Raw genomic sequence first — 12326 nt, forward strand, 5'->3', positions numbered from 1 at the left:
TTACAGAACACTTAGACAGCCTTAAAAAATACACACAACTAGGTTTTTTTTTTAAATGAAACACGCAACAGGCCCTTGATGGTATAAAACATCCCCACGCAAAAGCCTTAGTAACAAAACACACAAACTCTTAAAAAAAACACACACACTTCCTAAATGCTTACAAAAAAACTAAGCCATAAATCTTCTGAACACAAAAAGGCTGAAACTAGTAGTCGAACGACAGCTTGGAGGTTACCGCTGGGTCAAGTCAGACATTCCCTCATACTTTCTCCACGCTAGGTCACCAGAGGGCACTGTGGCATTTAAGACACTGACCTCTCCAGCAAACAGCGGCGCGAGAAGCCTTGAACTTCTGAGCGGCGTCGGTAAGTTTAAATAAGAAGTGCCATAAAATAATAAAAGGCAGCTTCCAGATTTGAACTTCGGCTCGGAAAACCCGCATTCAGTCGCTCTTTCATCGCGGAACATTGCTGCGTTTTAGCGCACCGGTGCCCGCGTGCCATTCCCACTTGACGAACAGCATGGAAGCGCCTCCGCGCGTGGATTTCTTTTCACAGAACTCCGTGATAGACGTAAAAACAAAGAGAAACGTACACAAGGTGTTATTTACCCTAGCTACCACCGTGGCTCGAACCCGCCAGAGCTCTGGAGTGCAGACATTTTTTCCACAGAACATTTTGACATGCAAATGATAGCAATTAATGTGTTTGAAACAATTTATGATTTCCGGCCTACTTCAACATGTATTAGCATATACCTGGTTCCTTTTAACATGCACTTTGTTTTTCCAAAACCACAAACATAGTTGCTGGAATTTCATGTGGAAGTGCTTAAGGGGTTGAAAGTTAACACCTTTGTGAGCTGTGCAGCCTCACAGTTGCTGCTAAACAAAAGGCTCTTTGTAGAAGCTTTCTCGAAATGTTTTCTTAACATGTTCCAAGTAGTTTTAGGCAGGCAACTAAAGTAAACAAGATGTTACCATGATAAAAACACTTGTGAAAACATTACCGGCTGCACTTAGCAGTCAGTCTCCTGCACATAAACTGTACCAAATTTCGTAAAAAATTAATTCGGGGGTAGGGGAAACAGCGACAGTTGTTTCTTGTTGCAAGTTATTACACTTGCTTTAAAATTAAAGGTTGTGATTTTATATAAAGAGCAGAGGTGTAAGACTACAGTGGTTATTAAAATACCACAATTCAGAGCCCGCAGCTCGGTTTTGCCTCAGACTTCAGAAGAACGCCCTTTAACAGAAGTTGCACTTGTACTGCGATACCAATCTATAATTTAAAACGTATCTGCGGATTGGATTTAGCTTAAACTGCCAAACTGACAGCCGCAGTGGCAGGGGGAGCCCGGCCGAAAGCACGGGAAGCAGGCATGACTCGCCCTAAACTCTGCTCGGGCGGCGCTGCTGTGGAGGCAACCCCTGCTTCCTCGAGGAGACACTCCCGGCCATGATGTCAGGGCGTCATGCCCACTGGCATGTCCAGTGCCCCTGTGACCCCTGGAATCTAGCGCCAAGAAGGCAGTGGGAGGATCCGAATACCCTTGTTTTTTCGGGTTTTCACTACATGACCTTTCCCAAGCCCTCCAGCCACAATCAGTTAGTTGTTGTGGGTTCAAGGGCACGGCAAAGGTGAAGCTTGCAATGTTATGGGGTGGACGTAGGACAGAAGGGTCAAAAGTGCGTGAGGTCACTTCAGCTGGGTGAAACAAAGTTCAGGTTCCCTGGTGTCTGTCCTGAGTCTAGGAGTGACTGTGACAACGGGGAACTGGCACAAATTCTTAGATATGTCGCAATGGGCCTATAGGTGACTTCATTACCTCAGTTATTCAATCTGCAGAATAAAGGGAGGATGGAGGGAATATCTTTGTATTATATCATTTCTATCTGGGGAGTGTTCATGCCCTATATGGGAGAAGTTTGTAATATGCCTGGCCATGGCTCTACTGTACACAAAGCTACCACTGTAAAAACACACATTTAATACTCTAACTAAAAAAGCTCAGCAAAGGAGAGTAATTGAATGAGTTTGGAGGAGATATTTCTTTCTCACCCACCTGAGACCATCTAACGAAGTGTTATTTTATTAAGAAACTATGTTGTTGTTGTAGAGAAGTTGACTTTCTAGCGCTCCTATCAAGACCCATTTAATGAGAAGGATGCATAACCTGAAGGCCACAATTTCACATTCTGGTAAAGCGGATTCAGCCTTTCATCCTTGTCTGATTCACAAAATGAGTACCACTATCAGAATGATATTACCACTTGGAAATTACCATGAATATATATACACATTTGTAAAGCCCCTGAAATCCACTGCTTATGACTTCATATATTAAATCACTCATGACTGGGTCACTGACATCACTGATGACATCATCCTGTGACACTGTTTTGTACATGTTTCTGAGACTTAAAGATATATATATATATATACAAAATTACAGCACAAGTTAAATTACTACTTGCTCTGTACTAGTAATTAGTCCTACTATTTCTAACATATCTTAACTGAGTGGCCGTCTGACTATCAGTGTGTGAATGGATGCCTGAATGGCTTGTATGGGTGTCTGAGTGGCTGTATGGAAGTGTTAGTGGGTGTGTGAGTAGTTGTATGGGTGAGTGAATGGCTGTTTTGGAGAGGGAGTGGATGTGCGAGTGGCTGTATGGGTGACTTGAGTAGCTGTATGGGCCAGGGAGTGGGGGTTTGAGTGGCTGTATTGGTGAGTGAGCAGCTGTTTGAGTATGCATATAGGTGAGCGGGTGCGAGTGGCTGTTTTGGAGAGTGAATGTCTGTGTGAGTGGCTGTGTCAGTGAGTGGATGTGTAAGTGGTTGTATGGACATGTGATTAGGTATGTAAGTGGTTCTGTGGGTGAGTGGTTGTATGGGTGAGTGAGTGAGTGGCGCTGTCAGTGATTGTATGGGTATGTGAGTGGGTGTGTCAGTAACTGTATTGGTGAGTGAGTGGCATTGTGAATGGCTGTATTGGTGAGTGTGCGGGTGAGAGTACCTGTACGGGGGAGTGAGTGGCTGTGTCAGTTATAATGGTATATGAGTGGGTGTGTGAGTGGCTATAACGGTATATGAGAGGGTGTGTAAATGTATGCATGTCTGTATGGATGGATGTGTGAGTGGGTGGATGCATTAGTGGCTGTATGGGTGAGTTAGTGGGTGTGTGAGTGGCAGTATGAGTGAGTGGTTATGTGAGTGGCTCAATGCTTGAGTGATTGGTTGTGCGAGTACTGGTAGGGGTCGGTAAAGGAGTAAAGGGAGGGGTTGAGTGGGTGTATGAGAGGTTCTATGGGGATGTGAGTAGTTCCGTGGAGGATGTCATCAGTGATGTCATTTGAGATGTCATCAGTGATGGTTTTTGAGAAATCATCAGTAATGTCACCGAACAGGTCATGAGTGATGTAATATGTGAGGTCATAAGCAGTGCCCTGTGAGGCAGTTATAGTTAGCTCAGGTAACTATAACTGCTGAATTTCACTAGTTTTGAATGAGTGAAATCTGAGCGCAACTGTAACGTCCATGTAACCTTTTATTTTTTTCTGAACATTTCTGCAGTTTTTAAAATTCTATTTCCTAGCTATAATGTCCCTGTAACCTTTAGTTTATTCAATACATTTCAATTGTTTTCTAAAATGTTTATTTCCTAATTGTAATCTCTAACCATAGCAAGCGGGTGTGCGAGTGGCTGTATGGGTCTTTGGATGTGTGAATGGTTTTGTTGGTGTGCGAGTGGTTGTATGGGTCTGTGTGTGGGTATGTCTGTGACTGTATGGGTGTATACATGGCAGTGTAAGTGGGTGAATGAGTGCCTATGTGGATCTGTGAGTGTGTGCGTGGGTGTCTAAGTGGGTCTGTGACTGGATGCGCAAGTGTCTGAGTGGGTCTGTCAGTATGTGCATGAGTGTCTGAGCAGGTCTGTGAGTTGGTGCATCAGTCTCTGGGTGTGAGAGTCGATGATGCATGAGCATCATTGAATGTCTGTGATGAGTAAGTGAGTATCAGAGTGGGTCAGTGAGTGCATGAGTCTGTGAGTGGGTGTGCAAGTGTCTGACTGGGTCTCTGAGAGGATGCATAAATATCTGATTAGGTCTGTGAGTAATGTGCATCTCAGTGGCTCTGTGTATGGTGTTTTATTCTGCCTCTTTCTGCTCATTTACGACCTTTATTCTGCCTTTTGCTAATAATTTTTGACCTTTATTTTGCCTCTTTCTGCTCGTTTTTCAACTTTATTTAGCCTCTTTCTGACTTTTATTCTGCTTCTTTCTGATCACTGCAGACCTTTATTTTGCCTCTTTCTACTAATTTCTTACCTTAATTCTGCCCCTTTCTGCTCATTTCTGACCTTTATCTGCCTCTTTCTACTCGCCCATTCCCCAGGACCGTACATTGCTCTCACAGACAGGGAGCTGCTAAACATGCAGATCCCGGTCTGTGAGATAGATCCTTTCATCTGTTTCCCTGCCCACTTGTCAGCAGGCGGACAAACAGATGAAAAATATGCTTTCAGCAAGCGAGAGCAGTTTCACAGCTCTTGCTTGCTGAGAGCAGAGTGTTTGCTCTGACTTGGCGGAAGCTGTCAATGCTCCTGCCAAGTCAGAGCAAACAGCTATGTCCCGGGGTGGGCACCGCGGAACATAGCAAGAGCCGGCCCTGGGAGGGGGGGGGCTGTCCCCAGGGCCATTATTGGCTCCAGGAGGGGGGCCGCGTGGCCCCTTACTTTGATCTGCACAGGCCAACCCTGGGATGCATGGCTCCCACTTCTATTCATTTCATAGGCCCTGGGGAGGTGGTGGTCTTCGGGACTCGGAGGGCCTGTGAGGCCCCCCTCAAATTTTTCTGTTTTCTGCCCAAAGGAGGTGGTGGTCCCCAGGGCTTCAGACATCCCCCCCCCTCCGGAGGGAGGTCCGCAGGGCCTCCCTCCTTTATTCAAATAAAGACCCGACGGATGTGGTTGTCGCCCGGGCTAATAAGACCCAAGGAAAGGGGGCCCCATGCACTTTAAGCCTTTCCTTTTTTCAATGCCTGCATGCCCCATGGACTTGACCCACACTGTGGGTTGATTAAAAACAAGCACAGGAGACCCCGCTTTTTTTCTCAATTATGCTGCGAATTTGCGCATCAAACCACAAAATCACTTCAAAATTGCAAAAAACAATGTTTTCAATCCACAGCAGGGTTTTTGTGGGTCCCCACCACCACACCTAGGAGGTCAGTGTATAACTACCCTGCCCAGTTTCTTTATTATAAGCATTTTTTGTGGGACTCGGCTGAAGCAGAGTCCCAAAATAGCTGCCAACACTTCCTGTTTGAAGTGTTGACAGCCAATCAGGGTTTAGCAGTGGACCGTCGGATCCACAGAGGATCTGTCCCACAAATATAAAAATACGGATTTCAGTTAATCTCTCTAAAACCACTGAACAGATTTACAACAAGCTGTCCACAGACACTACTCTGGACCAAGCTCTAACTACGTGTCAAATTTGGTGTAATCCCATTAAGTGGTTCGGGCTGTAGTCCTCTTCAAAAACCCTATGGGAATTAACAAGAGGAAAATATGTTTTGGGAATCAAACTGTTTCTCGGCCACTGCTTCACAGATCACACCGAAACTTTCCAGATAGCTGCTGAAGTAAGCATCAAATTTGTTGGGATTTTTTTTTAATATTCGTCAGCTGGCACCAAATATCGAGGTAAGTCAAAAAATGCATTTCCTACAGTGGAAACTCAATCCTAACTATAAAAACCTACTAGTGACCACCAGTAGTTATTATAAATATATATGTATATTTGCAGGTATTACAATCTATTGTTTAGATATCAGCATTGGCACTGGAAGACATGAAATCTAGTCCTTTCCCACTTTGAAAACTATCTCTGGCAACCCACCTTTTTTCTATGTCTCAGTTCACAAATTAATGGGCACTTCCTCAGCTTCAATCACCACAATATATGAAAGGAACCAATGGGTTGCTGCAATATCAAGCAGTCATCCAACATTGAGAACAAAACAAGGAAAGCCAAGTTATCATGCAAACCCATCAAATAGTCACTTTGGGATGTGGATTTGGCATATCAAGCTTTTATCCAAGCAGTCAGTATTCATCTTCTCCTGTAAACACCTGGCTTAACAAGGGCATGGGGTTATCCCTTAACATTTTAAGCAATATTCTCCTATTAGTCTGACGATCAGATGTTTCTTGAACTGCCAAGTAAGGCAGAGTAAGCAAAACAGGAGTCTGAATCCTGCCTCTCCAGGACGCAGCAGAACCGAGGGGAGGAAGGAATATTCAAGAAACCTTTTAAGGTGACAGATGGAATATTTATGAAACAAGGGCTGTTTTCAAGCGGTCTCTGAATGCATTAACGCTAACAAACAATGCAAGAAGTATAACCCTTCCACTCAGAGCCAAAAACCTCCTATGAAATCAAAATACTACAGAGCGAGAGAGTGTGTATGTGTGAGTGTGTGATTGAGGGAGAGACAAGGCAGTCTGTTACTGAATGCCACGTGCTCTTGTGATGGATCAAATGCTGAGAATTGCTCAGAGACCAGCAGAGGTAAAGTCTTAAAGCCACTGTTGAGAAATACAATTTGTGCCTGATGCAACATGGGCCATCAACAAGTTTTCTTGCTCAATGACCATCAAGTATTGTATTCTCGGACTGAGGTCCTAAAAAACACTATGGATCCAAATGCGTACCGCTTCATTGTGCACCTACTTTTTCTTTTTTTAGCACTGAGGTCATTAAATTAAGAATATCACCAGATCGGTAATAAGAAAAGTATGGTGCTTGTTCATATTTTAGCTACTCCAATATGCTTTGCCACAATTGGTTTTGAACATGTGTTAAAGGATTGATTATTGTCTCCTTTTTAGGTAAATATATTAATCGGATTTTCTTGATGATTTTAGTGGGTTATTACAAAATAAACAGAACTACTTGTTAGCTAGGATCACGCTATGATTACAAAATTAACCTTATGCTACACCATCACACAGACGTGTAGCTCATTTTAAAACTTTTCCAGGTATTCAACCAGGTGCTCCTGATGTGTGCTTAAACAATTCCATACCTACTATTTTTTATAATTAAATGGGCTGCTTTCCCCTTCTATAATAAAACCTGTTTCCTGGTGCTGGACATCATGGTTCTTTAGCAGCATTTAAAAAGCACCGTGTTAAGGGGGCTAAATCACAATCACCCTGGGTTTATGGTTTAACTGGTAGACTCCTCTGAATAAAGTTTGTTAAGATACGAAGGGTGCCATCTAATTTACAGCAAGCACTATAGGAAACTGAGAAACAGTGACTACTATGTCATTCCAAGAATTCACCACTTAAAAGGACAACAGTGCCGATGCTCGAACAGGGAAAGATTCCTCACTCAGAAATCCTCGATTTGACTGATCGTAAACATGTAGGAACTGCAACCGTAAACAGAGGCAAACAGATTAAGCTTCAACAGTCTATAGAAATCCACTGCACCCTCTCCTCCCTCAAGGATAACAGACACCTGTGAAGTGTGGTATGGGGTCGCCTGTAAACGCAAGCAACCTCCAAACAGCAGATAATGCACAACTTACAAACAGCTGAGATCTATGTGAAGGCCCTGATCGACAATATGGGGTTTTAATAATGGCTGAATGATTTGATATTTTAATTTGTAAAACACATCCCTCACTGGTTACTTGGGGCCAAGGGACAACTAGAGAGCACACCCTCAATAATTCCAGCAAAACAGGGGGAGCTTATCAAAGTCCGACCCGAAAACAAAAGTCACGAGTGCTTTCCTCAAAGACCCATGGCTAGGTTAGGGTCTGACAGCTGAAGGAGCTACTACCAGAGCATTAGTAAATCAGCTCTGAAGTCTATAATAAGAGCTGTAGACCAGGCAGAGCATTTTAAAGTGCACACCCTAATCAAACTGCTAAGAAGCTGCTTTTGATTAGTCGGAAATATTTTAGAATATATATTTTCTGCTTAGATACAAGCTCCAGAGGTTAAAAAAAGTAAAGTGTAACATCTGAAAATGGGAAATTTACACAAAGGTAGAAGAGATATTGAACATTTATCTCACTAACCCATTTGGCAGAAGTCAAATTAAGATCTATCACTAACATATACGGCAAACAATGTTGCAGTTGCCTGTCAATTGGCTAAATAGGGTATTCATGACATATAGCACAATCTCAAAGAAACCCTGCAAAAAAGATGGCTTGCTGCAGGGCAATTAATATGTATACTTCCATGTAATATTGGGTGAATTAGGATTAGTAGAAGCAAAATATGGGGTCTAATAAGCTTCCTATAAGACGCAGATAAAAGTAACATGCTGATAAGAAGGCATATGCTACTGAATCACTCTACCAGTTTCAACTATAAAAGTACTTCTGGTGTAAAAATAGGCCTATGGTGCTCTCCCTACTTTGGCCATCACTGATTAAAAGGAATTGTACATATCTATGCGTTAGAAATGTGGGTATCTAAAGGAGTGCCTTAGTAAATCGTTTCCATAAACAGTGAATTCTTAAGTGTGAATTACAACAAAAGCCTGGACTACAGGGAACAAATACTCTTATAAGGAAAATTAAGTTTTACTCCAGATACATGATTTCCAGGGTGTCAAGGAATATATTACTTTACAAGCAATGCTAAGATAGTCAGAGGCTGTGTGAATACTTTTCCATTGTGCGAGACAACAGGTGAATCTCTAGATAAACTATAGGAAGGACATTCTTAATGTCAGAGTACACCAAGAACAGACACGTAATTATAGTCTTCAACAGACAAGACACTTTCTTAATGATTCAGGTTAAAATATGGGGTGAGATAAACGGAGAAACAACAAGATGGCAAATTATATCAGGACGTTCAAGTGTTTCCTGTAAAAGACCTAATGTACAGTAAGCAATGATGCAAAAGTACTCAACTTCTTGGAAACATCAAGATCTTAAGGTACAACTATGAAGCAGGCGTGACTGATTTAAATTTTCATTGAAACTTTTTTACTCTAAGCCTATGGTTGATTGCATGCCTGTGACATTCTATTACACTAAATGAATATGAGAGGGAACATACAATGTATGTTAAAAAACACATCCACTTTCCTAAAAATACCGTAGTAAAGAGGAGTAAGAGTAGACGCTGTGCCTTAACCTCAAGTAATGTAAGCTTGTTAGGTTTGAGTTTGGGAGATACAAAGAAGGAAAAGCCTATCACCACGAGTAGCCACGGACCACTATTTCAACAACTACACCATGAACAGCAACAGGCAAAAATGTGTGTCTTGACAGAAGTAGTTTTGCACCAATTAGGAGTAACTTTCCACCTGTGAGGAAAACATGACACAGACCCTAGACGAAAAACTTTGGCTACTTTATCACACAACTAATAGTCCCATCCCCATGGCTAAAGTGTCCCAGTACGAATGTAAATATATATGAATAATAAATGTCATGTCTGTCTACTGATGAAGGTTCTAACAAAATGGGTAAATGTAAGTACTTCCAGTTCTAACGACTAGAGCGGACTTCATCAATAGTGTACGTGGAAAAAGTGATGCAGAAGACGGTCTTTATCCCAGGAACCACTAAAGAGAGGTGATTGGACAAAGAGCTGAGCCTATAGAGATGTAACAAATCTCACTGGCAGACAAGAAACTAAGAGGTAGCTTCTATTAAAGATGGATATGAGTAGTTTCTAGGGAAAGTCAACCAATTCACAAGAGAGTGCCAAAAATCTCTATCATACATGGTTATTTCAAAGATGCATGCGTTCAGTAAGAGCTGCTAGAAAGAGGTTGTGACAACAGAAAATATAAGGGTTGATAAAGGAAAGAATAATGATAGGTACTCATAGGTGTACTCTTAATTTGTAAGTCCCCAAATTCCAATGTGTTCTAGACACAAATGTCTTTACCGGTGCCTATCCCATGCAGGCAGTTTGCTCTTGGACTATCTGACTGAATAGGAGGAGAGCAGGGTGCATGTTGTTCTTTTTTTAAAAATAAATAGTATTTTCCCCTTCTTCTACATTCCCATGTAATATGGGGGTGTTCTCATACACATGCTGTGGACACATTTACTCCTACCTTTTGCAGGAAGTACTTTTAAATGCGTTTCTTGGGTTGGCAATATCACACAAAACAACTGTAAACACTGAGTCCACATGCATTTCCATTAATCTAATCCATTTCCTACCTTTCCCAATCACTAACACATTCATACAGAAGAGAAAATCACAATTCTCTTTTGCATATGGAAATCTTTTGTATTTCATGCAACATTTAGTAGCCAGAAAAACTCGAGAATCAGATCAGAAATACATTAGACCGCTGACAGTTAACAACTGATCCCAATTCACAAGAACCAACACAAAAATACAAAAAATTCAACCGTAAAAGGTTAACAAACATGTACAATTATAAAGGGGACTCTACTGAACTGGTCTCTCTATACACAAGACCTTACTTTGAAGTCATGTCACAAAACTGATGTAATTTTACTGATCCAAGGGGCACCGTGATGCCATAGCCTATAATTCTGCAGGCTTTAAGGGTAACAGATTTCGGGTGTTTTTTTAAACATAAAAACAAAGTAAATAACAATGTGTACCTACTTTAAAAATGACTGGAAATCGTCGCATATTGCTTCACAACCTGGCCATTTGCAAACACCATGCCCATACAGTGGATGACTGTGCGTGTGCTCCTCATGGGACATACTGGGTGAGAAAAAGAAAACAATCAAGGTTCTAAATACCTGTTCGTTTGAGACCTTCTGCAATCATGCTGTGGGAAGCATATATTTAAAAAAATATTACAAATAAAAATATCACACTGATACAGGTCAATCTGCAATGCAGAAAAACACAAACCTATTTTCTTTACTAGCAATATAGTTTGGAAACACCTATTATTATAACGTTAACAAGCGGAAAACTATGAATGAGGTATTGTATATAAAGACATGGTCTACTAGTAAAACAAGTTAAACTTACATGGCTGTTTTCTACAATAACATTGTTTTAATAAAATTACCAAAATCATTCTATTTTCCTTTATCATACAATAAGGCTACTTTCCAAACAAAGTAAAATAGTTTCAATACATTTTCGAAAATCCCCTCTTTTAACGTTGCGTGTGTCATTAAACTCCATTCTTTACCAGAAAGTAGTGCCCACTGCTTGAAAGTTACCACTGTAGTATTCTGTGCTAGAGTAATACCACCCAGTGACAGAGACGCAGGCTTGTGCATCTAACTAATACTCAGTGACTGCACTGTAAGACTCCTTTCTAGAGTTCCAGCAGTTCCCTATACCAACAAACCATGCTCCGATCCCATTACAGCAGGACCACAGCCACCAGCTGCTGTGCCCAAGCAGCAAGAGCAATGACTCTGGTGGAAGCGCGGCTCGTATCACCACGCCTCCAAGCCACAGAACCTGGAGATAAGCCACAACTGCCTGGGATCGAAAGGGTTAACCACTTGTTGTGATCTCAGTCTAAAGAGCTTTCATCCCAGCTACAAAGTATTCAGGGAAATGGTATCTGTGGGGTGCAATGGTGCACCATGGCTTAAAGGAGCAGGCCTTTTTCATACCTCTTATGCATGGAAACCTTTTCACTATCTGGTAGACGATTCCAAATTGTCCTGAAAACAGGTATTATTATTTTTTTTACCTTAAATATGTTCAAATCAAGATATTTTATGCGAAGATCAACTCTAGACGACTAGGTGGATGAGGTCTATTAAGTTGTAGTTGGTATTTTTTCTGTCTTACGACTTCGGCATTTGATCAACTAAATGCTTTTCTCCATACACTTTCCCACTCCTCCCACTCAGTGGAGCAGTAATGCACCAGTGTGGGATTACTAATAATATGTTAATATGTTTAATGGCAACGTCTTGTCACCTGAGGCCACATTAAAACGAGCATTTGAAATGTAATAGATCGTGCATTTACGAGAGTTTGAGCTATTGGCATTGTAAATGACAATGCCTTTTTTTATGTTTTTTTAAAAACAAATCAATAAAGGGCATTGTCATTTACAATGCCAATAGCTTGAACTCTCGCAAATGCCAGACCTATGCATTGCAAATGCGTTAGGAGAGAGCGTGTCCTGCCTTTTCCTGCCGGCAAGATCAGGCAGGACAAAATTCTTTGAGAAGACAGCGCTCGGAGGTTGTAATTAAAGCCTACCAAACACATGTAACAGGGGATGTCCTCATGGGAGGTTACAAAATGAAAAGGTGGTACTAGGAGGAACTACTAAGGCTATTGACTAATGAAAAGCCATAGTT

The 12326-nt window shown here is 41.6% G+C and overlaps 1 protein-coding gene across 20 annotated transcripts in view; it reads right to left on the reverse strand.

Annotated features, from left to right (window-relative positions):
* The window catches only part of FOXP1 (forkhead box P1), a 935659-nt gene that overhangs the window by 76980 nt on the left and 846353 nt on the right, over nt 1-12326 (reverse strand). For all 20 annotated transcript variants that reach the window (XM_078661367.1, XM_078661363.1, XM_078661364.1 and 17 more), the window contains one exon: nt 10642-10746. In XM_078661367.1, the coding sequence (XP_078517493.1) occupies nt 10642-10746 (105 nt within the window). The remainder of the gene's footprint in view (nt 1-10641; nt 10747-12326) is intronic.

Source organism: Lissotriton helveticus, chromosome 9 (assembly GCF_964261635.1).
Source record: "Lissotriton helveticus chromosome 9, aLisHel1.1, whole genome shotgun sequence".
Taxonomy (NCBI): Eukaryota; Metazoa; Chordata; class Amphibia; order Caudata; family Salamandridae; genus Lissotriton; species Lissotriton helveticus.